The sequence below is a fragment of the Octopus sinensis genome, linkage group LG2, assembly GCF_006345805.1.
Source record: "Octopus sinensis linkage group LG2, ASM634580v1, whole genome shotgun sequence".
In the NCBI taxonomy this organism is placed as follows: domain Eukaryota; kingdom Metazoa; phylum Mollusca; class Cephalopoda; order Octopoda; family Octopodidae; genus Octopus; species Octopus sinensis.
In genome coordinates this window covers 116,169,320-116,195,195 of record NC_042998.1, presented here as the reverse complement: position 1 = coordinate 116,195,195, position 25,876 = coordinate 116,169,320, and the positions used below count along the sequence as shown (strand labels likewise).

Here is a 25,876-nt window from a genome sequence, read left to right as displayed (position 1 = left end):
TGACGAACCATGCATTTACATATATTCTAGTTGTTACTGATATTTCAAAAATACTTCAACTATACATGATTACCTGCGAAGGATGGCATCAAATTCGTTCCTAAATATGGATGTATCACTAAGTTGTAATGGAGAGCGGGTAAGCTCTTTTCTGTTCTTGTGTCTTAGATTTTACAGATAGGGATACAAAAAAGTTAGCAAAAAGAAAACAAATCTATGTTATTTTAAAAAGAACGGAGGAAGCGTTAATAGAACATAAAACACTTAGGTACATCTGACAGATAAAAACGAAAACCATGAAAAAGCAGAATAGTTTTAAATACACAATAATTATTCTTTTCTACTCTAGACACAAGGCACGAACTTTTGGGGGAGGGGGAGTCGATTAGATCGATCCCAGTAGGCAACTGTTACTTATTTTGTCGACTCCGAAAGGATGAAAGGCAAAGACGACTTCGGCGGAATTTGAACACAGAACGTAATGACAGACGAAATAACGCTAGGCATTTCGCCCGGCGTGTTAACGTTTCTGCCAGCTCGGTGCTTTAAATACGCAATAATTATTGATAAATGCACTTCCCTAGTCAAAAACTGAATGTATTGGGTTAAAATCTGTTCTGCTCCAAAATGTTCCAATTTGTTACTTTAAACTGACTTTGATAGCATTCATTTAAAATTCAGTTGTATATAACAACGGTGACAGAAATTTTGGCTTGTGTCGTGGTTATAGAGTTATTTTGGGGAATGTGAGTGCTGTACCGAAAGTATTTGTGATGCTATATGGTACTTGAAGACAACCAAACATTATGAAATCTCTATTGTTCACAATTTTCGTTAACACACTTGACTGCATGATGTACACTATAAAGGCGGCGGATTTTAAACCGCTACTTATCTTTAGAGAAAAGGCAAATTAACTGTGTATCATTTTATAAAGGTATCCAAAAGTGGAATTATTACTTTAAAATGGGCATCTCGGAGATTAGAAGCGCTTTTAACAGTCTCCTGCAAAACACTTTAAGTTAAAATCCAATTCGCTAAGCAGATAAGTAGCGAAAGAAATCTGCTTTACAATGGACTCACCGGGCATTTTAACTGGTCGAATTTATTACGTATCTCGGATAAACGCGTCACCCACAAAACCAGAAGACATGTTCTGTGAGCTGAAAATCCGATTTTAATGAATAGGTTTATTCACTCTTGAGTGGGGTTACTTTATTTACTCTACATTTGTCAATACCTTAACGCTTCAACACGCTGGTGCGTTATGGGCTCTAAGGAAATTATGCTCAGGAAATTATGTTATGGACAGTGAATTCACTCACTATTTAAAAGTGATTAGATTTATAATTCTCGGTTTATTTTCTAATTTTGGCATAAAGATAGCAATTTTGAAGGTGAGCTACTTGTCGCGCTCCCTCAAAGTGATCACTAGTACTTACTGCGGGAAATATTACTACCTTGCCAATACTTATTTTCTTGGGAGATCACAGTCTCAATAGCTACGAGGAAAACATATATCATGATGTACTTAAAGCTGAAACACTGGTCATGGGACTGAAAGTATTTCTTTTTAGACAACATGAAACTGGTGCCAATATTAGAGTAATGAACGAAATTTTACTGGGATTGAATTTGCCACTCATCTTTTCATTATCGATAAAAGAAGTACCAGGTGAACACGCGTCAATTTTCATTGTCTTACACCTTCCCCGAAATTGCAGGCCTTGAGCCAAAATTTGAAGCCTATACGAGAGCAAAGAATAAATATTTTTTCTTAATTCTTCTAGATTCAGACATATTTTTTTACTTTGGCGCCATAAACAAACAGCATTCGATTAAACTTTTCCTGCAATCGGACACACTGAAGCAATGGATCACGGACTGACAACTCAAGCTGGCTGTGGACAAGTGTACAACCATGCAATTTGGGAGGAAAAACCCAGCATCCTAACATTCCCTCGACAGCTCTAATATCATGAAATCTTCTTGTGAACGTGACCTGGACAATTACTGTCAGCAGCGATTTGCTCTGGACAAAGCACATCTTTAAAAGTTTCAAGAAGACCGAGGGTGTATATCATGGCATCACTCAACAAGACATTCGTCAGTTTCTCTCCAGCTATCTATTTAAAGCTGTATATGACTATGGTGCGACCACACTTGGTATTTACACCACCAGTCTAGTACCCTTTTCTTGTTCAGAACATTGAGCGCCTGGAATCTATTCAGAGACGTGCAACGAAGCGAATACTCTCCATCAGGCATCTACCATACTCTGAGCGCCTGGAAACATTGAAGCTCCGGCGTTTGGAAAATAACTTGGTAAAAACACTCAGAAAATTATTAACCATCATGCCAACAACCACCTTGAGCACCTTTTTGAATTTCATGTGACTAACACGCGTGGGTTTGCTTACCAAGTCAGAAAACATAACAGCTCCCGTAACTTTCATAAACATTCTTTCAAACTCAAACTTGCTGAAGCATGGAACAAACTACCTGCATCGGTTGTTACCTGCCGAGACATTCCAACCTTTAAGACGTCCATGCTTTCTGAAATTCACCAACACCACACTTGATATCCTCCACTCCATACGCATGCACATATGCATATCAAGACTCATACACTGTTCATTTTCCTGACTTTTCCATCTACTATACATGCATCTTTGATAAGTTGAAGTGCATCTGAGCACTATACACTATAATTTTATTGTAATTATCATTACATCTTAGATTTTCATAATACAGCTCTGCTTCATTCTCGTGATCATTTTCCATTTACCTCAATCCCGACAATGCTTTGCACACACACAAGCACTCACGCACACACATATACACATGTACGCACGCACGCGCACACCCTCCTTTTCTTTCTCTTTTTTTTTCTCTCTCTCTCTCTACTGTAATTGTCCTGTTCTAATAGTACAATAGTCAGCTGAGCATGTATATTTGGACTTGTACGTTCGTGCTATCTTCTTGCTACAGACCACAATATGGTTAATTTCTGGGAAAAAGTAAAGAACAACGCAAGTACAAAACGTTGATGAGATAAGGAAACGAGGTAAAAAGCGTAGAGGTTATATAAGAGTCGCATCTCTTCCATGTGTTAGATTAAAATAAACACTGGTTGATGTGGTTAATTGGACGGGATTTGTGAGACTGCATACTTGAGTCGAAAAGTATGACATTTGAAATGTCTGAGCGGACTGAGGTGACATTTGAGATATCTCGATGACTGCTTCATCTTTTGGAACCGATCAGAAGAAGATCTATAATCATTCCACAACATCCTCAAGATACTGCACCCGTCTATCAACTTCACGATAGATATCAGCCACAACGAACTTCCCTTCCTAGACATCAACACCAAGATACACAACTCCATCGTCACAACAGACATCTACTACAAAAAAACTGACACGCACCAATATTTAAATTTCTACGCCTGCCACCCATCCCTTTTTGACTGTTTGTCCCCAACGACAGCTTCGCAAACGGTGTTGGTGTGTTTACGTCCCCCCAACTTCATGGTTCGACAAAAGATACTGATATAATAAGTACCAAGTTTTAAAAACTAAATATTGAGGTTGAATCATTCTGAAAAGGAAGACAAAATTCAAGGTGGTGCAAAAATATACATTCATATATACATATATACATACATACATACATATATATACATATGCACACACATATCTATCTATTTATCTATATATGTGTGTGTGTAAAGTTGGTGAGAGACAGCAAAACGGACGAACGAACGGAACATGTCTTACAAGCATTCTTTCAGTATTGGTGACGTGGAGCAGACAAAAAGCAAATGAATTTTCGAAAACTAAAATATATGACTTTCATTACATTTTACGATATATTTTAAAGCATACTTTTCATATCTCTGCGGCATACGCCTTGTATTTATGGAAGATAGAATAATGTAAATGTCATTGTTAAACTGCACTGTGTAGCCTCATTGGGATTAAATATAGATGAATGTATATTATCTTCGCAAGATATCTGTCATTTACGTATATTTTTTATTGTATCTTAACTAATGATTTTGAAAGTTTTGCATTTATTTTACCTATACTTTGTCAACAAAAATTTAACAGATCTTTCTGACAATGTTTCGTTTGTTTTAGACAGAAACCGCGTTGATGTACGATGCTGTCCTCCTGTTTGCCGCAGCGCTACAGGAATTAGCTAAAGCTCAAGATGTGGATACCAGTGAACTGAACTGCGCCCATTCAAATACATGGAAGTATGGCACAAGTCTTATAAACTATATGAGGAGGGTAATTATTACATTTTTATGTATTTGTTTTACATTTTTATCACATTTTTATTACATTTTTATGCATTTCCATCTATTTCATTTAATACTGGTAAAGGCGTCTTGTGCGAATAATGTTTCAAAACTTTCATATATGTATTTCAAATTTAAGTGTAGTTTTAATTTTGTTACTCTACAATCTCAAAAACCTTTCACTATGGCAAATGAACATTTAAACATTCTCCAATAAGCACAATATTACATATGATTCTTGTTGTTCCTTTTGTTACGCGATTTGGGATAATTCGTTTGTTATTTGGCTAGGCACCCATAGAACCCGTTCTAAATTTCTTTGTATTCTAGTAAAGTTTTAATGCAATATTTATGTGAAATAATATGCCGTCTTCTTCGTTGGTTTTAACATCAACGAGAAAGATAACTCCAATCATATTGAATAGACATCTACCATTTAAATGTTGATCATCTACAGCTGAATATATTCCTCAGCATTATAATTGACATTGGTATGTGAGCAGGAATGTATGGTTCCTATAACAGCATCTCAACAGGGGCTCCATAGTTTTTGAATTTTTTCTGCTATACTTGATATAACTAGAGAAGCTACCTCTCTATTTGTTGAGTGACAACTTCGAACTGTCAAAACCTGTTCGCGGTGAATTAAGGTATTTCTAAGTTACTCAGCTTCCAATCCCACCACTTGGTAGATGTTCCCTTTGTAGCATTTCCTGTCTCGAAATAAAAACTTTGATGCTTTCTCCTTCCCTTAAAGTATATATTTCATTTCTTTTGGTGCTGGTGCCTGTCTCAAACTGAATGACACATTTTCAGATAATTTTCCATAACTGTAGTTCAGTATCACATATATTTGCTCATGCTAACATACAATATCCGATATAAGAAGATATTGTATGAAAATTGTACAATGCGCAGTGATATGTAAGTACAAGCTTGGTTCTGTCAACGACTGTTTTCTTTAATCTAATTTAAAGTTAAGTTGTTGGTCATAATGACATGAAATATTGCATTACCCCCATTTTATCAGGTTTTTCAAAATAAAAATCAATATATTGAAGATTGATAGCGTCGTATACAACTTTAATACTGGATATATTGTTGCGCTACAAGTGTTTAGATGCTGAATGAATTTATTCATGTGTATATTAAACAGGGAGAGCAATTTGAATGATGGTTTCTGGGAATCGGTTTTGTGATCGACTGTACACATCAACGAAGAGAGAAGACTAATTTCTTCTCAATGAAATTATGTGTTCAGTTGAACAAAGGTGAAATGATCGAAACTGAGATTCGCAAAAATATGGTCAGTTTGGCTTCCACCCGAAAAACATACACAGTGACATATATATATTCAGCCACAAACACATGCATATTCTTAACTACAACCATCGATGTGCGTATTTATATCAGTATGCATCTATCTATCAATCTATACATAATACATACACACATATATATACATATAGATATATCACTATGCATATATATGTATAATGTTTTATCCTGATGTAAGTAATACGGCGATGGATACTGACGTTTTATTATACCATATAAACTTTCTTTTGAAGGTGTCAGTGCGATCTTAATCTTCCAAAATCTGTTTCCTGGTATATGCTGATTACTTCTTTATTCTAGATTTTTGCTGGAACTGTTGAATGTACGGGCATTTTTTTCTAATTCTATTCATCCGCCACATCCCTCTATAACATGTTGAATTGTATGTTTCTTACAATTTACAGTAATCATTCCAACGTAAAGAGATATAGAAAGAGTGTCGCGAACTTTCCTTCTCTAGCTACCTTAATTTACTATCTAACCACCTCCAGAACTTTCTGTATAGTTTTGTTATAATATATATTTTAAAAAGAAGTGCCATACTTTCGACAAGTACAACAATATCGAATGCAGCAAGAGGGCTCTTTTATACAGCTTTGCAAAACACATGCAAAAGTTATATAGGTGAAGTCATTGTTGTGTGTCTAAAAAGATGATGTTATTACAGCTTTCAGATTCAGTGCCAAAGACTTGCACCGTAACTAAATGCTTTGAACCATAGATTTGAGCCGGTCAATATCTGATGAGAGAATTTGGTGGACAGAAACGGCGGGGAAGCCCATCACATCTGTCTCTCTTTCTCTCTCTTTCCTATCTCTACATCCCCTCTCTCTCTCTCTCTCTCTCTCTCTCCCTCTCTCTTATATAAATTTTATTCTATTTCTATTTATTTATTTTTATTTTCATTTTTACTGTCATATTTTGCTTTATACTTCTTATAATTCTGTCTTTCCAAAATACATTCTTAAATTGAACTCTACTAGTTCCTTATAGTTAACTCTTTCATATCGTCTCTGATGAAGTGATATCTTTCATATATATATATATATATATAATATATATATATATATATATATATATATATATATATATATATATATTATATATATATATATATATATATACATATATATATATATACATATATATATATGTATGTATGTATCTTAGAAAAAATAAGGTACTTAGAAATCTGGATAGTTGTACATTTACAGATTTTTATTAGTACGTCAAATGTTTTTATAAATCATATATTAGCGCTTGTATCAACTCTAGTAGATTCTTCAGATTTGAATTATTTTGAGGGGATTCGTCTCTTTTTATAGCATCATTTAGCGTGTAGGGGTGGTAAGAGATATCGGATAGTAAAAGAGGGTGAGGAATGGGGAGAAAATGAGAGAGAGTGTGTGTGTGTGTTGTGTGTGTGTGTGTGTGTGTGTGTGTGTGTGCTTGTGTATCTGAAATGAATGTCAATGGAAAAGAGAAGGAAAGAAAGAAGGAAGAGAGAAAGGAGAAAAATTGTGTTTACATTTACACAACTGGTCAGTTCTTTCAATATAAAGCGATGAGTTGATTCTTGACCTTTAAAAACGGCAAATCCAGGTGGCTACTCTTAAGGGGTGGGAGTCTTGTTTTGATAAAAGTTATTTTTCAAAAAATTGTCTGGATTTAATATCATCGTCATCATCACTGTCCAGTGAGAGAGAGTGTGTGTGTGCCTGTGTATCTGAAATGAGTGTCAATGTAAAAGAGGAGGAAAGAAAGGAAGAAGAAAAAATTGGGTTTACATCTATACAGCTGCTCAATATTTTAATGCCATTTAAAATTATTTTCAAGTGAAAACCATTACAAAAATTAGTTAGGTATATTCAAAAAGCATTTAAAAAACATTTCGTAAAAGATACGTTCGTAACCTCGGTGAGAAACAGTTTTTTTTCCATAGATCTTTTTCGAGCGCATTCCTTGTATCTCACTTCCAAAAATGTGGCTGCTATTTCTAGCACGCCCTGCTACCACGTAACAGCTATTTGCAGTAAAGGACCCGAAATACCTGTAAAGTGGTAGCAGGGCGTGCAAGAAAGAGCAACCAGATCTTTCCATTTGGAGGAAAGGAGCCTTTTACACGTTTTTATCGATATCACATTCGTTAAAAGCATGCGGAATAACCTTGAAAAGAAAAAAAAAATTTACCAACGGCACAAAACTCCGTTGCTGGGAAACTCAGTTTCCCGGTGACCCAACAGTTCACGGTTAGTCTAGTATACATATATATTTTTTTCCTAATTTTCCAAATGTTAAGTGAGATAGAAAGACGTGGAGGTATGCCGCAACCGCCTTACTTCTCTTACTGGAATTCGAAAATTCTCTTGCATTTATGTGGAGAACGTGGCTGTTTCTAGTATTTGTTTAAGGGACAATTTGATTGAGAGATGATGATCTTTGACCATCCATTCCTACATATATATATATATATATATATATATATATATATATATATATTTCTCAACGGGGATTACATGGAGTCGCTGGCGATGTATCGTGATGATCAAAAATCCGGCCTGCTAAAATTTGGTTAAAGTGATTCAAGCTGCAGACTCAACGCAAAATGGTCACATTTAATTCAAGGCGTTAAAGTTGTTATGAAAACAATTGGTATGTGTTCACAAAGTCCAAACGATTAATACGAAAAAAACCTCCAGGCTACATCCCGAAAATTCATTTCTTTGCCGAATTTCTACAATGTTTACGGCGATTCATTTTTATATCTTGATCTTTTATTTTTCATGCAATTTACGCATGCTTGCACGCGTGGTGAACACGGTTCACGTCAAACATCTGACTGAGTAAAGTTCACTATTCAATGCATGGGATAAGGCCTAAACAAACACATTATCGATTTTTGCCCTTGCGAGATGAATTTCGAAACAGAATTTGCGCAGTTCAATTTTCGTTCGCCTAAACTTTAAGTGACCCATTTTTGGTGGTTCTACGATTTGTTGGCTAGGAGGAGATGTGCCGAGAAGTTCAACACACAGACACACAAGTTGAGTTTTATATATATAGATATCACCTTAACTGTTCTATTCTTATAATGTTTATTTAATTATGTTGTACTCTCGTATGGATTAATACTCCTTCTCCATACACCGTTTTATGCTAGTCAAATATGTAAGTTATACCAACTCAAAGAACAAAAATTCTCTCAGTGAGGACGTGTTGAAGATGTTACACCTTTCATTTCCAATTGTACCGGAATAACTCTTCCGTTGTAAGAAAACATTGAGATTCATGTAATATCATGTCACCGGTTTTACTTTTGTTTGGACCCTGTCGAAGAAATTTCTAATATTGTTCGCTTTAACAAGTACATGTAGACTCAATCAGCACACGATCCGTAAATTCGTGCTAGGAGACAAGAAAGAAAGATTTATATTATCTCTTGGAAAAATAACAAAAAGCATGTTAAAGACAAGGAAGACACCTATGATCCGAGATGAAATGAAATAAAGATGTGTTATTATGATCTATACCAGCGGGGTTTCTTCGGAGAAAGAATTGAAATAGTATATGTAATATGTACATAGATATGATCTTTGTTGAGAGTCACATGAATATTAGCTCTTGTGTGTGTGAGTGTGTGTGTGCGTGTGTGTAAGTGTTTGTGTGCAAACATAGATAAGCAGACAAGTCATATTCATGCACCCTTCGTACATTGTATACATACGTAGATTCGCGCGCGCGCACACACGCACACATACATACCGACATACATACACACACACGCACAAATATATGCACACATACAAGCACTTGTACACGCATTAATATATTTGTGCAGGATGTTACGTGCGTGTATACATATTTGTCTTCATTGTTCTTCATTGCATTTAAAATGAAGCAAAGGAAGCCAATAAAATAACTATTCTTGTCAAGATCGTATAGGATATGTTAGTTATTTGAAGCTTATAAAAAGAGCACTGCATGTTCTAATTTTTGATAAGCACACCTACGTTGGGTTTGTGATTTGATGTATTCCTAAGTATTCACAAGCAAAATAGCATTCATTGTACTGGCGGTATTAAGATAAGACAGTTTTGAATAAATAACGGAGTAGTTATGTCACAGACTGATCGATAGAAAATTTTAGGTTTTATACAAATATTATTCTTCAAGTACTTACTTAAGTGCATAGAATGTGACGGCAATGTTTGCTGATTTTCTTTATGTTGTTTTTTTTTTTCTATGCCAGGTTGTGATCATTAAGATATTTTCGTTATGACCATCCTAAGTTTTTTGTTTGGTCAGCATGTCCAGAGAGTAACTTATCAAACCTGCTCTTTCCTTAAATTGTGTATTGACTGCTATTTCTAAAATAAAATATTAATTGGATGAGTTCTTTTGTACTTAGAGACTGAAATAAATGAAATTTGTTATATCTTAGCCTTGGTGTTTCTGTACTGGTCAAGGTATCCGCCGACATAAGACCCGATTCCGCTTATATGTTACACAGGATTTAATCTGGACTAAAGATTAAGGCATGATGATATGGCAGCACACGTTTGTTCAGACACTGGCATTGTACACAAAATCGCGTTGTTCGAAGAGAAATTCTTATTCAGAGTGTTATTACTGCGCTTACAGTGAAAACTGTCTAGAATATCAGAACATTCTGAAATACCTCATAGAAGGACTCATACAGTAGATATTTTCAATATAGGTTAGATATGGACTGATTGTCAATAATTCAACTATGTGGCATTACTGATGAAAAGTACGTGGCTGCGAAGCATTGTACAGCTTGTAGTACTGTACAGAGAAGGCAGTCATACTGTTTATAACTATGAGGTCGAATAAGCTGTACAGCGTTCCTCGGAATCGTTAAAGTGTCAGGCCAGACTATATTTCTTCTCAGCAGTTTACTTATCTTAGTTCAAATCCCGATGAAGTCAACTCTTGCAGATTTCAATCTGTGATGCAATTATCTTGGTTAATTCAATCGAATTTACCTCTTCTTAAATGCATCTGACCTTGTTTTGATGTTATAAATCATTAGATGAAATTCACCGTAATCGTTAATCGGATAATAAAAGATGTTGATAATCACAAGGAGAGTTGTATACTGTGGAGAATGATATGAGGCCATGCTGGCAGAAGTAAAGGGCTTCTAATAGTTACTTGAAGCCAATGCAACCGCTGCAGCATTGGAAGTTTATTATATGTGTATGTGTGCAATGTTTAATATGTGATATTAGCAAAGAAAAGACAAGATGACGTCTACATTTAAAACAACAAGAATAAGGGCAGGCTGGAATTGCTAGATAAACTTTTGGAAAAAATATATTTCCTATACATCAATGTATTCAGATAATTCTTTGAATTTCCTACGAATTCATGTGACACGGATTTGTTGCTTCGTTCGAATTTTTATTATAACCAATACAATTGCTGATGCAAGTATTATAGATGCTGACACTGAAAGGCATTTCGTTTGTAGAGAAATGAGAAGAAAAAAAGGATAAGGAAATATAGAAACAGAAAACTCTTCTACCTAACTGCATGCATAAAATATTGGACAAGTTTTTTTACAGTTAAATTTATTTGATATTATTGTACCTGATATAAAACATAACCGAGGTGGTCATATTTTATAGCAATTTTCACAGTGACAGATTAAGATGAGAAAATCTTACTAATAAACTGTATTACTGTAATCATCTATAAATACATCTCGTATATTACACTTACAAGAAGTAATAGTAATCTGGAGTATATCTACGTTGAAGCAATATGGTAATGCGTGTGTCTGTATAATGTATGTATATGGATTTGTATATGTATATGTGTGTGTTTCTATATGTGTCTATGTATGTATGTTTTCACTTTTTATTTATTAGAATGCTTCTAGAAGCTGCAGACCTCTTTGTAACAATACAAATATGTTCGAATATTGGAATTTGGGAAGTATTATATACGTTTATCTTGTTCCACTCCTAGTTTATATGTATAAAGTGCTTGTTAGCCGGCCTCTTCAATTCAGAACCTTGGCTCATCCAGTTTGTTGCTTAGACATTTGCTAACATAGCCAAGGGCAACAATCATTTTCATATAACTGTGATTTATAATCAGTACGGAGGTGTAACATATTTCGAGGTAACTAACAATGAATATTTTCTTTACGCTGGTTTTATAAGACATGCCCACATGCTGACCTCTAGGAATGTGCACAGCATTCCTTCTTTTCCTTCTCAAATATTTATTTCAATTAAGCACTTTGTATATGTTGTAATGGGAATGTTTAACCAATATTCCTCATGTTAATATGTATTCATATGTTCAATATCATGCGTGTTGTTTACATTTATACCAGGAGATTCTTTTCTGTGCATGGCATCATTATTTTAGCAACATCATGTCGTAGTTGAAATTTTCGAGTTCCGTTGACATATGCTATAAGATTAACAGATAACAAACGTAATCAAATTTACGTTGTATCACGAAAGTTTAAGTATGTCATTGATCCATTTATTCATTTGAAATTTCATAAATACTACCTGCTTTTTGAATGCAGCAAGAAAACCCTTGAGATGTGACGTGAGATAAAGATCGTGACAACAAGAAACGCTACACTTCGGGTTGATATCATCCTCTTCAAGTTTACGGAAAATTTACTAAAGTTTAACCTTTTCAGGATTCGGGTTGATATCACCCTCTTCAAGTTTACGGAAAATTTACTCATGTTTGGCCTTTTCGGGAATGCAGTTTCTTTCCTTCTACTTTTCACTTTTTTTTTTTGGTGATGTGTCGTTAGCTCTATATTTGTGGGTTCATATATGAAGTAATCAGGAAGTGAGCGTTTCTAGCAGTGTACTACAAACTTGCAGGATGTTGCTCACTTAATTTTCATGTATATGGTTGATATTGTGCTGATAGTTTTTAGCAGGGTTTGTCTGAAATCATATATGGCACTCACAAGCTGTATGTAATGATCCTAAGCAACCTTTGCTTTCTTTTTTACTGAAATATAGATAATGAATATTACATTTTCAGTGAAATTTGAAGTTGTATCCATTAACTCTTAGGTTTTAAGGTCTATATCGGGGATTCTCCCTATAGACTAGTTGCGAGTACTGACTGCATTACGCATGGTTTTGTTACATGTCTACTACAGAACGCAACACGCTAGAGATAGCTCGAACTATTAAACTGAAGTTAGAGTATGTCATATGACAGATAATCGGTTCACATGAGAGTTAATCTTTATAATTCACAATCAACAATATATTCTTCTAAAACGGCAAGATCTTTAAACATCATAAATTTCATTCTTACGATTTTCTTTATGGGGATAGTATCAGAAAGAAGATCTAGGCATTTAATGGTGGTAAAATTTGCATACAGCCGGTTTAATATCAAGGAGACTTAGCAATCAAGTGGGAAGACGTACTACAAATAAAATATTTATCTTATAATAATAATGTTATCAATTAAAGCATGTAGAACATGTGAAGCTGTTACAGTACCTTCTCAAATGTAGGATGTTACCACTACAATAAATAATAATGTTGTTATTTCAATTAATTCTGAATTAGATGAACGTTTGTTCACATATACTGACATTTCTTGCCATTAATTTGAAAGTGCGTATTAAATCATTTTTTATTGAAATCGCTAATGCCTTTTCTGCCCACAAATAAGTAGTTCGGTGGTTTTGAAATTAATGATATTGCCCTTGACTATAATTAATAACGTCAAAGTTTCAACAATGGAAAATGTTTATGTAATTTTATTGTTGCGAAAAATTCTAAATCTCTTCAAATGGGAAAAAAATAATTATGATACTTTATAATACGGTGCAACAATGAACGTGCAAAAACACCTCAATGCTTTTTATGGTTTGTTATAAAATTTTCACGCTGTTCTTATATTGTTTTTTTTTTCAAGCAATCATTTATTGAAAGAAGGATAATAGAAGTTAGCTCGCTGCCGTACTTAGCCAAGATTTTTGTTCAAATATCACAACTACTTGATCAACATACTCAAAATTAAAGTAAAGGATAAATGATGTGCGACATTTGAAAGTAATTGGTATTATGAGAAAAATCGTAAAATGATTTGGAGAATGTCATGACCACTTTTCAAAGAAAAATAAATAACAACTGTTAATCTTTTAAATGTAACTTACATTTAATTGAATGTTGTGGTATGTGAATCTAGTTCAGACATTTTACCAGAAAGCTACCAAACACATACATACATACATACATACATATATATATATATATATATATATATATATATGTATATATATATATATATATAATATATATATATATATATATATATATATATATATATATATATATATATATATATATATATATACATGCATACAGGAATGTGCGAAAGCGGTAAAGCCGCTAAAGATAGCTAAGAGGATCGAGGAATGCCCGTTTGGAAGACGGAAAAAAGTTGTCAGTAAGCCTTCACTGGGATTCGAACCTTGAACATCTCAAATTCCGGCTGAACACTTTAAACCAATAAGCTAAGACACCATGTGGCGGCAAATTCTAATTAAAATATTAAATAATAGCAGCCGGGATTTCAGAGGTGCAGGTTTCGATTCCCTGTCGAGGCTTGCTGGCTACTTTTTTCCGTCTTCTAAATATACAATCCTCCAAGCTGTCCTCACAGCCTTCTTGCGTTTGCGAATTCCTTATTTTCTTTAGATTACCGACACTAATGTCACTGGCGCTTTTAAGTTTGCTCACAATATATTTGTTTATAAGCTCATTTATCATATATATATATATATATTTAATCCAAACATGAAAACACAACAACGCGAGGACGTGGAACAAATATAGTATTATTGGACGCTCAGGAAGGAAGGAAAGAAGGAGGGTTTTACGTTTCGTGCGGAGCTCTTCGTCAGAAACATAGGAAAAGGAAAGATCTAGAGAAGGGAAGCCGGAGGAAAAAAATCGCCAACGGTACACACGCGGTCACATGTATATTACACAACGTAATTAATCAAGGGATTTCCGGCTTTGTCTTATTCTCACGTTTTATTTACAATATTATGATGATATAATAGAAGATAATATAGTATAATGAAGTGATACAATATTAAATGTTCAATTCGATTGATTAGTAGTTTCATGTATTTAAACTATGCAATTTTCAGGTTCATGTAGTAGTGGTGACAGTTATGTTTTACAATTTACAAACGTAGTGAAATGGCTAAACTGTGTGCCTCAACTACATTCGTATAGGCTCCAGAATGGTAAGTTTTGCACACTGTATTCTGACCAATTAGTGTGTGTTTTCACTTAATTAAGTTGACTGGTTTTGGGTTTAGGCGTCACGGTTTGTTGAACATGTGTAAAGACCTGTATTTTGACCCTGGTCAAAGCAGTGATTGGCTATTTTTAGAAATGTTGTAAACAATATTTCCCAGAGATCTTTACATTTCAATTATCATCATCGCCATTATATTATCCTCTCCTTTATCACTATTGTCGTTGGTTGTGGTGGTGGTGGTGGTGGTGATGGTGGTAACTGTAGTAATAGAACTTTAAACCCTAACTAAGAGTATTTTTACTGACTTTTCTCTTGACTTAGCTAGTATTTTCCTGCTATTGTCTTCATGAGAACCTTTAGTATTGTTGTTGTTGTTGATGTTGTTAGTGATAGTGGTCGTAGGAGTATAAATAGTACCTCTAAGAATTAGTATTTTTTTTATTTAGCTTAGGTTGGAATTTATCAATAATTTTCTTTTCTCTGATCTTTCTCTCGTTCGACCACAAGTTACGAGATGGTTACAGAAAGGTATCTGACGTATATCTGGGTCTCTAATTTGCTGTCAGTGCACACGCGAACGTTCTAATAGTGATTTTCTAGTCTGACCCATATAAACCTCTTCACAATTCGCGTATTTGCTGCAGTAAATTAAATTCATGCTTTTGCTGTTCATATTTGCACTTATGAATGTTTTTTCCGGTTTCTGCGTCCATATATTGCCGATAGGTATGGAGTGGTATGTGCCACACCGGCTATCATTGCATTTAGATGCATTGAATGATTGGTCTTTTTCGCTTATGCAAAACTTTGCTTTTGCTAATAATTTTTTAAAGTTATTATGCCTATACTAAGAAACATAGCTCGATCCGTTATTATATCTTTTAATTCATTAATTTGAGCAATGATTGGTAGATTGGCTTTGGCAATGTTGAAGATATTCTGGTGACGTGGATTGTGTGTCCCTCTAAATAGTATTACTTGTTCTTTTGTTCCTCTTTGGGTTCTCCTAAGTTGTTGTATGGGTATTATAGCCCGCTCTATGCCATTTTCTATATATAGAGACGGATATGTTTGTTTGAGTAAAAATTCTCTAAGTTTTTGTTACTGATATTCGTATCTTAATCAATAGTACAAATTCTTCTGCTTAGGCAGTATGATATGTTGCGTTTTTCATGCGGTGGTTTGTACGACTTAACATTTCGGTATTTATGCGTGTCCGTTTGTTTATTGTATATATCTTTGTTAGGGATGGTGTCCTTTTTAATTACCATTATATCTAGGAATTGTAATTTGGAGAGCTAGGTGTATGTTGTTCAGGAGGATAATGGATTCTTCCAGAGTTTTTAGAGATTCTGTCTTGATTATGAAACAGTCGTCAAGGTGTCTTTTCCAAACCTTTTCAATATACTTTTTTAATTCAGTGCTGAAGCTTTCCTGTACTTCTTGGTAGATTTATTGTTCTCAGTTTCCTATTACAGAGTTCGCATAAACGAGAGTAACCTCATTCCCATCACCGTGCCTTTAATTTGGATGTAATTCTTTCCATCGAAGAAGAATGTGCTATTTTCCAGAATACGTTTGTCTGCGTCCAATAGAAATGGCACTGTGAATCATTTGGAAATCACTTCTCTATCTTTTTCCATCCAGTATTTAATCGCCTTTATTCCTAAATCATGTGGAATATTGGTGTAAAGGCTTACCACATCAAAACTAAATAAAAGTGAATTTGTTTCTGATGTTTTGTGAAGGCAGGACAGGAAGTCGTTGCCATCCCGTATCAAACTGGGTATGTAGGTACATATTGGCTTCAAAACAATGTCAACAAAATTGCTTAGACGCTGGGTAGGGCATGCTGGATCAGCTATAATAGGTCTAAGTTTTAAGTCTTTTGTATAGAGTAATTTTATGTAGTTACTTCCTTGTTCTTTTACTGCATGTTGAATATCTTTTGACTGATGTATTTTTGGTAAGCCGTAGAAGTTGCTGGGTTTTGGCTCGAAATTGTTGATGTAGTCTCTTTCATCATCGGTGAGTTGTGGTATTCTGAAACCAGGTTGTTGATCTTCATGATGAGGTGATCTAAATTTGAAAGTATTTTGGGTGAGGACCACCTGAAGAACACGACCTTCTGTTGTGAAATATTTTCAAATATAAATCACATCATGAAGGTCAACAACCTGGTTTCAGAACACCACATCACACCGATGAAAGAGACTACATCACCATGGTGCGTACGGAGCCATGTATGCATTGATGTCGTGTTCAATTCCCAGTAGTTCGGCCAGTCTTTTTTCGCTCTAGGTTTATTTGGAGCATATATTATTGTAAATAATATATGATTATCGTTACTATTAAAAGGAACCTATGTATGTCACTCTTCTCCGTAATTTACAGTCTTTGGGTTTGTTTACAAATTATATATATATATATATATATAGTTTTGTAAAATATTCAGATTCTGTCACTGAATTTCTTAGGGAAATTATCCTAAAGTTATAGAACTATTAAGGAGATATCTTCCAAATGGTGCAAAATGAATTTTCTGTAAAAGGTTTCCGTACTACTTCAAGTAGCTTCCACATGATTGCTGTAAAAGCCACATATATTTCTTCCACATCACCTTTAAGCTGAAATATTTTGTTCTTTCATCTTCATTTGAAGTAGCTGATGCATTTGAAGTAGTTGTTAGTACTTCTCTCTCCAAGGTTAGTTACGTCGCATTTTCAAGTGCATAAATTACTTGTGAAGGGAAAAATTCTTCGGATTCATAAAAATTAATTCCGTTTATTGAATGTTTCAAATTGTTATACTGTTACCATATCAGTAAACTATCGGTTATATTTTCATGGCATTTAACAAAGATTAAAAACAATAAATGCATCACGTTAGTTATTGGAATTGGTACAGAAGGGAGCAACGACATTTAATTAGTTGTTCGTAGATATTATATCAAACGAATTTTCTTAGAAAATACTAGCATTTCATATCACTATGTTGGCAATTTTGAAAGGTGTTACCATTTCTAATAAAATGATGCTCGATTAGAGAAAATTGAAAGAAAATCATTACCAACTTAGCTCCCCCTCCACTTCATGAATAATAAAATTATATCATATCGACAGCTGTGACTTTTCTCCACTCAAGTTCAATATATCAAGATCTAGCGGGTAAATGTAGAATTTTAATGACTGTACACCTTGCAAAAATGTGAATTTCCTGTAATTCAATTTATAATGGGAAGAATGGAAATGTAGTAATACAGCAGTGAGCAAAATGAGTAGCACAAACAGTTTTAAGACTGGGGAATTCATTATAAACGCAAGCTGTATTATTTTTACTAGATCATCTATAAAATAGTTACTTACAGTAATATAATCATACATAATTCTATCAAGCTACAAAATGACTATGTGCAACCTATCAATATAAATTGACAACTCAATTTCTGATTTCAATGATTAGACCTTCAACTGGCGCTGGTGTAATTCAATCATTCGACATGTGAATAATATGGTTCGAACAATGGAATTGCTTACTCCTGAATTAATGTGTTCCTGGTTGAGTATTCCACACACTCGTGTTCGCTGACAAATTCTCATACAGTATCTGCATGGCAAAGTATTTCATAATCCACTAACTTGTAAGGAGCAGGTACAATCATCCTGACAGTTTACTATGCAGTTTGTCAACTTAATGCCACTCATAATATATGGGGTGACCTGATGCCTTAGACAATATTCATTCAAGATGCCAAACAGTGAGATCGAACCTGAGATCCTGTGATTGCGAATCAAAATGCTTAAACATCCAGCCATATTTCGCATACACATCTCAAATTACATTGACACATACATCTTGAAATACCCGTATGAGTAAGATAACAAAAAATATCTCTTATTTAATCTTGCATACAGTTTCTCTCACCTGTTTACGTACATATATATTCTCACACTTATTTCAACAACATTTGTTGCTCCCACCTACCCTTACCATGTATATTAACATTGTGCTTCATCAAAGCAAAACTACATTGCGTTTGTAAAAGAACTGAAAATTCATAGCTATCTCAATATACTACTAGTAACATGAGCACAAACAAACATACATATACTACATGCACACATACAAACAAACACAGATACATGTATATACAAATAATCCATATGTGTGTGTGTGTGTGTTTGTGTGTGTGTGTGTGTGTGTATGTGTGTGTGTATGTGCGTGTGCGTGCGTGAATTCACAAGTTCTGAATATAACTATAAACCGTATGACACTGATCCCAAATTTTATTTCCTCTCGTAAACGTGACACTTAAACTTTCAGAATATTGCGCATATACATGATACTCAAACGTGCACTCTCTCTGCCTTTCTGTCTCTCTCACGCACACGCACACACATGCATACACGCACACACACATACACACAAACATATATGTATATGCATAAACATTTGAATGTTTGTATATACATTTATATATATGTATATGTATACCTATGTATATGTATATATATATATATATGCATGTATGTATGTATGTATGTATGAATGTATGCATTTGTGTGTGTGTGTGTGTGGCAGTGGTATTACGGTGAGTGTGTAAAAGTTAATTTGCTAAACTATAGTTCTGTTTTCGATAACCCTATTTGCAATTTTAGTTAAATATTCTTATACATAAATTCGAAACACTCCGTTCCTTGTGACAGAAATTGATGAACGGAAATTGTGTTTCAGTTATTTAAATTTAAAGACTTACCACACTCTATGTGAGCATTAAGTTCAACTACACATTACTCTCTCGCTTGCAGTGATCTGAATACTGCAGTTAGCTGGGAGTTTAATATCCTACTTCGTATATGAAACTGAATAGCCTATTGCGAAACGACGCCGGTACTGTGAAACAATTTTGGATTAAAACGTGTTCAACTACGTACAATAACTGAGTAGACATGAGCAACTTGTATCCTGCTAAAGAATAAGACCCACCGTTTTTTTTTCCAGGCATTGATCAAACAAACGAATTGTCATAAACTACATGCACTCACTTCTCTCTCAAGCGCCTTCAAGCTATAATAAGAAAATCAAATACACCCTTCATACATGTAACAAGTAAGGGAACGTAATACTATAAAACGATGTAAAGAAACACACACACGCACCTTCGTATACGCACGTACACACAGACATATATACATGTCTATGTGAATGTGTATATGTGTGTGTATGTATGTATGTATGTATATATTGGCTCGTCCCATAAATAATGCATTTTTTTTATACAACTTTAATTTTTCAAAAATAAGTTTCAAGAAGTCCTTTTTTAATCTAAAATATACTCTCCTTCATCTTTTACAATGCTTTTCTCTCTATCTGGTAGACTTGCAAGGTTCCTCTTCCTAAAATTCATTTGTCGGTGACGAAAATTATTCTTTCAGTACTGATCTGACCTCGTCTACGAAATTCATAATTTCTTCGACCAAATGATTTTGAAGGCTGCAGAATTATTGATAATCAGAAGGAGCAATGTCCGGCGAATACGGTGGTTGGGGTACCGTTATCATTCTGACATCTCTAACTAGCACTCGAGCACATACGCACATTGACGAATATAAATATATGTGTGAAAGAAATACAGAAATACCTCTGGAATAAACATTAATTGAAAAGGACAATTCTATTTCATTTTCTCTTTTTAAATTTGCTAAAAATCCATTTCAATTTAAAGTGTGAAAATGTATATTGACTCGTCTATTAGTTTCCTCCAGTCTGTTTGTTCGAGAAACATCGTAGAAATATAACGTTTGATAGTAATACTCCCATTCTATTTGTGTGTGTTTTCCAAGTGTTTATGGATGAATCTGTATCTCCCGCCCTCTCTCACACACAAATACCATCACACACGCATGTATTATTACTCAGTTGATATTCAATGAGTGCCTAAAGGCTGTTCAGTTGATGCTTTATCTTCATAATTATCGTTGAATTTCCTGAATAGGTAAATGTTTTCATGTTCCTCATTTTTAAATGCATGTTTTATATTCTTTGTTATATCACCGGCTATACTTTGACTTGAGCAGGTGTTACAAAGGAAGAATTTACTGAGAATACATTGTTCCCCGAGAGAAATTGCAGAATAATTTGACTGTTGACAGAGAAAAAGTTACAGAAATATGTGAGGAAGTGGGTGTTCTCTTTCAGAATATGTAGTGGAAGCAAACGAACTGTTGCTCACACGGTGTCTGCTGTAAGGATTTCAGTAGCCAGGATATAATATAATATAATATGATATAATATGATATAATATAATATAATATAATATAATATATATATATATATATATATATATATATATATATATATACTCACACAGAGAGCGGTGATATATATGTATGTATGTATATATATATATATATATATATATATATATATATATATATATGCGTGTGTGTGTGTATGCATGTATATTTATATATGTATGTGTGTATGTAAGTATTAATATATATGTATGTGTATGTATGTATGCATATATATGTGTGTGTGTATGTATATGCATACATATATAGATAGATAGATAGATAAAAAGATAGATAGATGCCGCCGAGGGCCATTTTGCCTTTACTTTTTTTTCGGGATCGATCAAATAAGTGCCAGTTGGCTACTGGAGTAGATGTAATCGACTTATCTCCTGCCCCGAAATAGCTGGTCTGGTGCCAAAATCTGAAATCTCGTTTGCGAATCCATGGAAAACGAACCTCCACTTCTTCTGCACACCATTCAATGCAATGCATGTCAGAATTTTTGCATATCTAACGGAGGTCTCAAAAGACATTTTAAGATCCACAAAAATCAGAACTTATCTGCAGCTCTTGGTTGTCAAAATCGGATATGCAATCAGTGGGTGTCTTTTCAAAACATTGTCTGGTTAAAAAGCCACATCAGATGGTATGATGTTTCTAAGGTGTAGGTACAGAAGGTGGTCAGACTTTGCAGAAGGAGCAGATAACCACCAGAGAGAGAGAGAGAGAGAGAGAGAGCGAGAGAGAGAGAGAGAGAGAGAGCGAGAGAGAGAGAGCGAGAGAGAGAGAGAGAAATTAGTTTTCTCACTGTAAGTATGTTTTATCACGCTCAAGAATCTTCAGACGGATACTGATTATATATTTTGAAGTAAATTATCTATTAAGTGATACTTAAACCTTCTGGAACATGAGTGTAGAATATTAACAAAGTTTCACAGAAAACAGTAAATCAAAAAGACGTGATTTACTTTGCTAAACATATAAGACCATATAATTTTCTTAGTGAAATATGAAAAATCGTTTCTATGAAATGAAATATCATGTTTACCATTCGTGAATTATTTGTTCTCGTTTAAAAGCCGTTTGAAAGAAAAATTACGTTGGTTCGTTGTAATAGAAAAGATTTGATAAATAACAAAGTTGTCTCTCTGAGGAGTCTTGTCCTAAAACAACATGAAATGGACTGTTATTTCTGAAGCATTTGTAAATGTTAGGAGACATCAAAAACATGTTTATCTTAGACGCAAGTGTTGTTGTATGGTAAGACGATTGTTTCTCAATTATATGCTTCTGGGTTCAGTCCAATTTCGTCGTACCTTCGACAACACTAAAAAAGCAACAAAAATCTAAGAGTGGACAGGGTGATGGTCACTTGCTCTAAAATGACATAAAAGAAGTCGTGCAGTGTGTAAAATACTAATATCGGCTATGAAAGTTTCAATGTTTCGGAGATATTGGATGCTGAGTGCTCAGTCTGCTAGAGATTCTGAAGCATATATACAAAAAAAGGAAGGACGAAGTTTGGTTAGAACCTTAGTGATGATTATGTTTTCGCTTAGTGTATTCCAAAGGGAAAAGTTTTTAGCCAAGAGTTCTTTTATGAGAAGTGTACAGCTTAATCTGGACCCATTGCGGCATATGGAGGAGTATATCGTGATTGATTTAACCAAGTTTTTTTTTGTTCTCTTTTCATATTTTTAAAATCGAGGCCATTCTAATTTGGATGCCTCCCATATGTTCTTTTGTCGATTGTTTCCAGCATTCACCCACAATTCGTCATATTTTTAACCAGTTAGTGCTCTGCCTTTTGCTCCATTTGTGGACGACCTATTTTGCCCCGCCAAATATAAAATTTTTAGATTTTTAAAATATTTCGAATACAATTATATATGCGCAGGAGTGGCTGTGTGGTAAGTAGCTTGTTTACCAACCACATGGTTCCGGTTTCAGTCCCACTGCGTAGCATCTTGGGCAGGTGTCTTCTGCTATATCCCCGGGCCGACCAATGCCTTGTGAGTGGATTTGGTAGACGGAAACTGAAAGAAGCCTGTCGTATATATGTGTGTGTGAATATGTTTGTGTGTCTCTGTTTGTACCCCTAGCATTGCTTGACAACCGATGCTGGTGTGTTTACCTCCCCGTCACTTAGCGGTTCGGCAAAAGAGACCGATAGAATAAGTACTGGGCTTACAAAGAATAAGTCCCGGGGTCGAGTTGCTCGACTAAAGGCGGTGCTCCAGCATGGCCGTAGTCAAATGACTGAAACATGTAAAAAAGTAAAAGAGTATATGAATCGAGCATTCAAAATTGCCTCTCAATCCACTGGAAGTCCTTATCAGAATCACGATGCAATTTTTGAGTTTTTAAATCTGTTAACTGTTCTATGCTGTTTTTTATTTGAGTTTGATTTCAAAGTTTTGGAAACATGAGACATTATGCACCTCCACACTTTATATATGCTCGTGGGTGAGTGTATCGTAGTTTTATGTCATGAGTGCCATTCAATCTCTTTTGCCTATATAAATTTCATCCAGTCGTTCACTACGTACGACTGGTGAAAAATCACTAATCATAGCGAATTTGCCGATATCCTTCTGGCGTAGAAATGGTGCCGATGTCTGACTCCTAGAACAAGATGTCTTTGGAGATACGACTGTTATGAAACAGTCATTTCATGATAATTTTCCCGCTCAAATCTAGAGTTATACATATTTTCACTTGTTTCAGTAAATATACTACGGCCGTGCTGAGGCATCGCCTTGGGGAAGTCTAGTCGAATGAATCGACAGTAGTACGAATTCTTTAATATATTTTTATGTCTGGAACTTATTCTGCCGAACAGCTACTTTGCGGAGACATAAAAAAGACAAACACCGGATGCCAATCAGTAGTTGGACAGACACACATATACACACACACACCACACACACACACATACACACACATATATATATATACGACGAGATTTTCAATTTGCATCTACCAAAGCCATTCACAATCCTTTGGTCGGTCGAGAGCTATAGTAGAAGACCCTAACCCAAAGCACCAGTCACTGGGACTAAACAAGGAACCATGAGGTTTGCAAGCAAGCTTCTCAGCACACAACCACACCAGCACCTCACGCAACAACTTCTGCGCATGTTTGTGTGATTGTGTGTGCGCGCGCGCACGTGTGTGTTTGTGTGTGTAAGACGGGACTTTTTCCGTTTCTGTCTAATCAAGTCACATGTCATTGTTCGGTTACCCAAGGTTCTTCGCAGTGGGACTGAACCCAGATCTATGTAGCTGGGAAGAAAGCTCAGTAACTAAATGCAAAACGTGCGTCCATATGATAGCTGTGCGTATGTGTGTGTGTGTATGTGTATGAGTGTATAATCACACACGTACACACAAGTAAATAACCTCCACTTAAACTTGAACTGCAATAAACAAATGCAAAAATAAACTATTTGCTTTAGTCTATTAACCCTTCAACATTAATTGATTTAATGCCAATATGTAGCGTATCAAATTCTTAAAAGCAATATTTCTTTTTCTTCAGCAAAATATACTGATTTGCTAAAATAGTTAATTCCTCTCTCAACTCCCTTATTTGATCAATACTTCCAGTTGTTCTTATGTCGATCAACTAAAATATCGCCGTTGCTTGGAGATTGCACGTTTCTCAAACAAATGAAATCCAAAGAACTCATTCATATCAAGTTCATATTATTATAGTATTATTGTTTAAATATTTTCAGAAATCGAATAACGGTGTGTGTGTGCGTGTGTCTGTGTCTGTCTGTCTCTCTGTGTGTGGTGGTATGTGTGTGTGTGCATTTGTATGTGCATATGTGTGTCTGTGTGTGTGTTTGTGTCTGTGTGTCTGTGTGTGTGAACATGCGTGACCTAGTGGTTACTACTTGTCACTTATAATCGCAAGATGCCCAGACCGGCGGCGCATTGTGTTCTTGAGAAAAACACTTCGTTTTATATTGCACCACTACATTCAACTGAAAGTGCATAACTCAGCGACAGACTAGCATTTCATCCAGAGGAATGGTTGGCTGCCCGCCTAGCCAGTGGGTTGGAATCATTCAATGGCTATACCAATATGAAGATGTCGCATTTTGACCAATGTTGTTGAACCATATCCGATAGTCTGGTCGATTAATTGACTGTATATGTGTTTGTGTGTGTGTGTGTGTGAGAAAGAGGGAGAGAGAGAGAAAGAGAGAAGGTTGCTGAATAGAAAATACAGGAGGATGAGTCAATTGTGATTTTATTCAATATAATCCCTACTGAAACTCACACACTTATTACATCAGACCTGCTGTTTTTCTAAGCTTTGTAAAACAACTCGGAACGTTTGATCTCTATGAATTTTTCTTCACCCCCTCGTGTTTATGTATATATCCATATATATATATAGAGAGAGAGAGATATGTGTGTGTGTATATGTATATATATATATATATATATACCGTGCATATATGGGCAAACATATATGCGTGTGCATGTGCGTATATGTAACTGTTGGTATGTACATAAGGTAATGAATTTGTCAGAGATGGTGTTTCGTTTCATATAATGTCCAGCCAAAATCGTTCCCCGGGGACGAAGACATCATACAAGCCAGGTTTGCATTTCATCG

At 34.9% G+C, this 25,876-nt stretch overlaps 1 protein-coding gene across 3 annotated transcripts in view; it reads left to right on the top strand.

Moving 5' to 3' along the window:
* The window catches only part of LOC115225708 (glutamate receptor ionotropic, kainate 2-like), a 1,130,247-nt gene that overhangs the window by 863,384 nt on the left and 240,987 nt on the right, over positions 1-25,876 (top strand). For all 3 annotated transcript variants that reach the window (XM_036499016.1, XM_036499022.1, XM_036499020.1), the window contains one exon: positions 4,146-4,298. In XM_036499016.1, the coding sequence (XP_036354909.1) occupies positions 4,146-4,298 (153 nt within the window). The remainder of the gene's footprint in view (positions 1-4,145; positions 4,299-25,876) is intronic.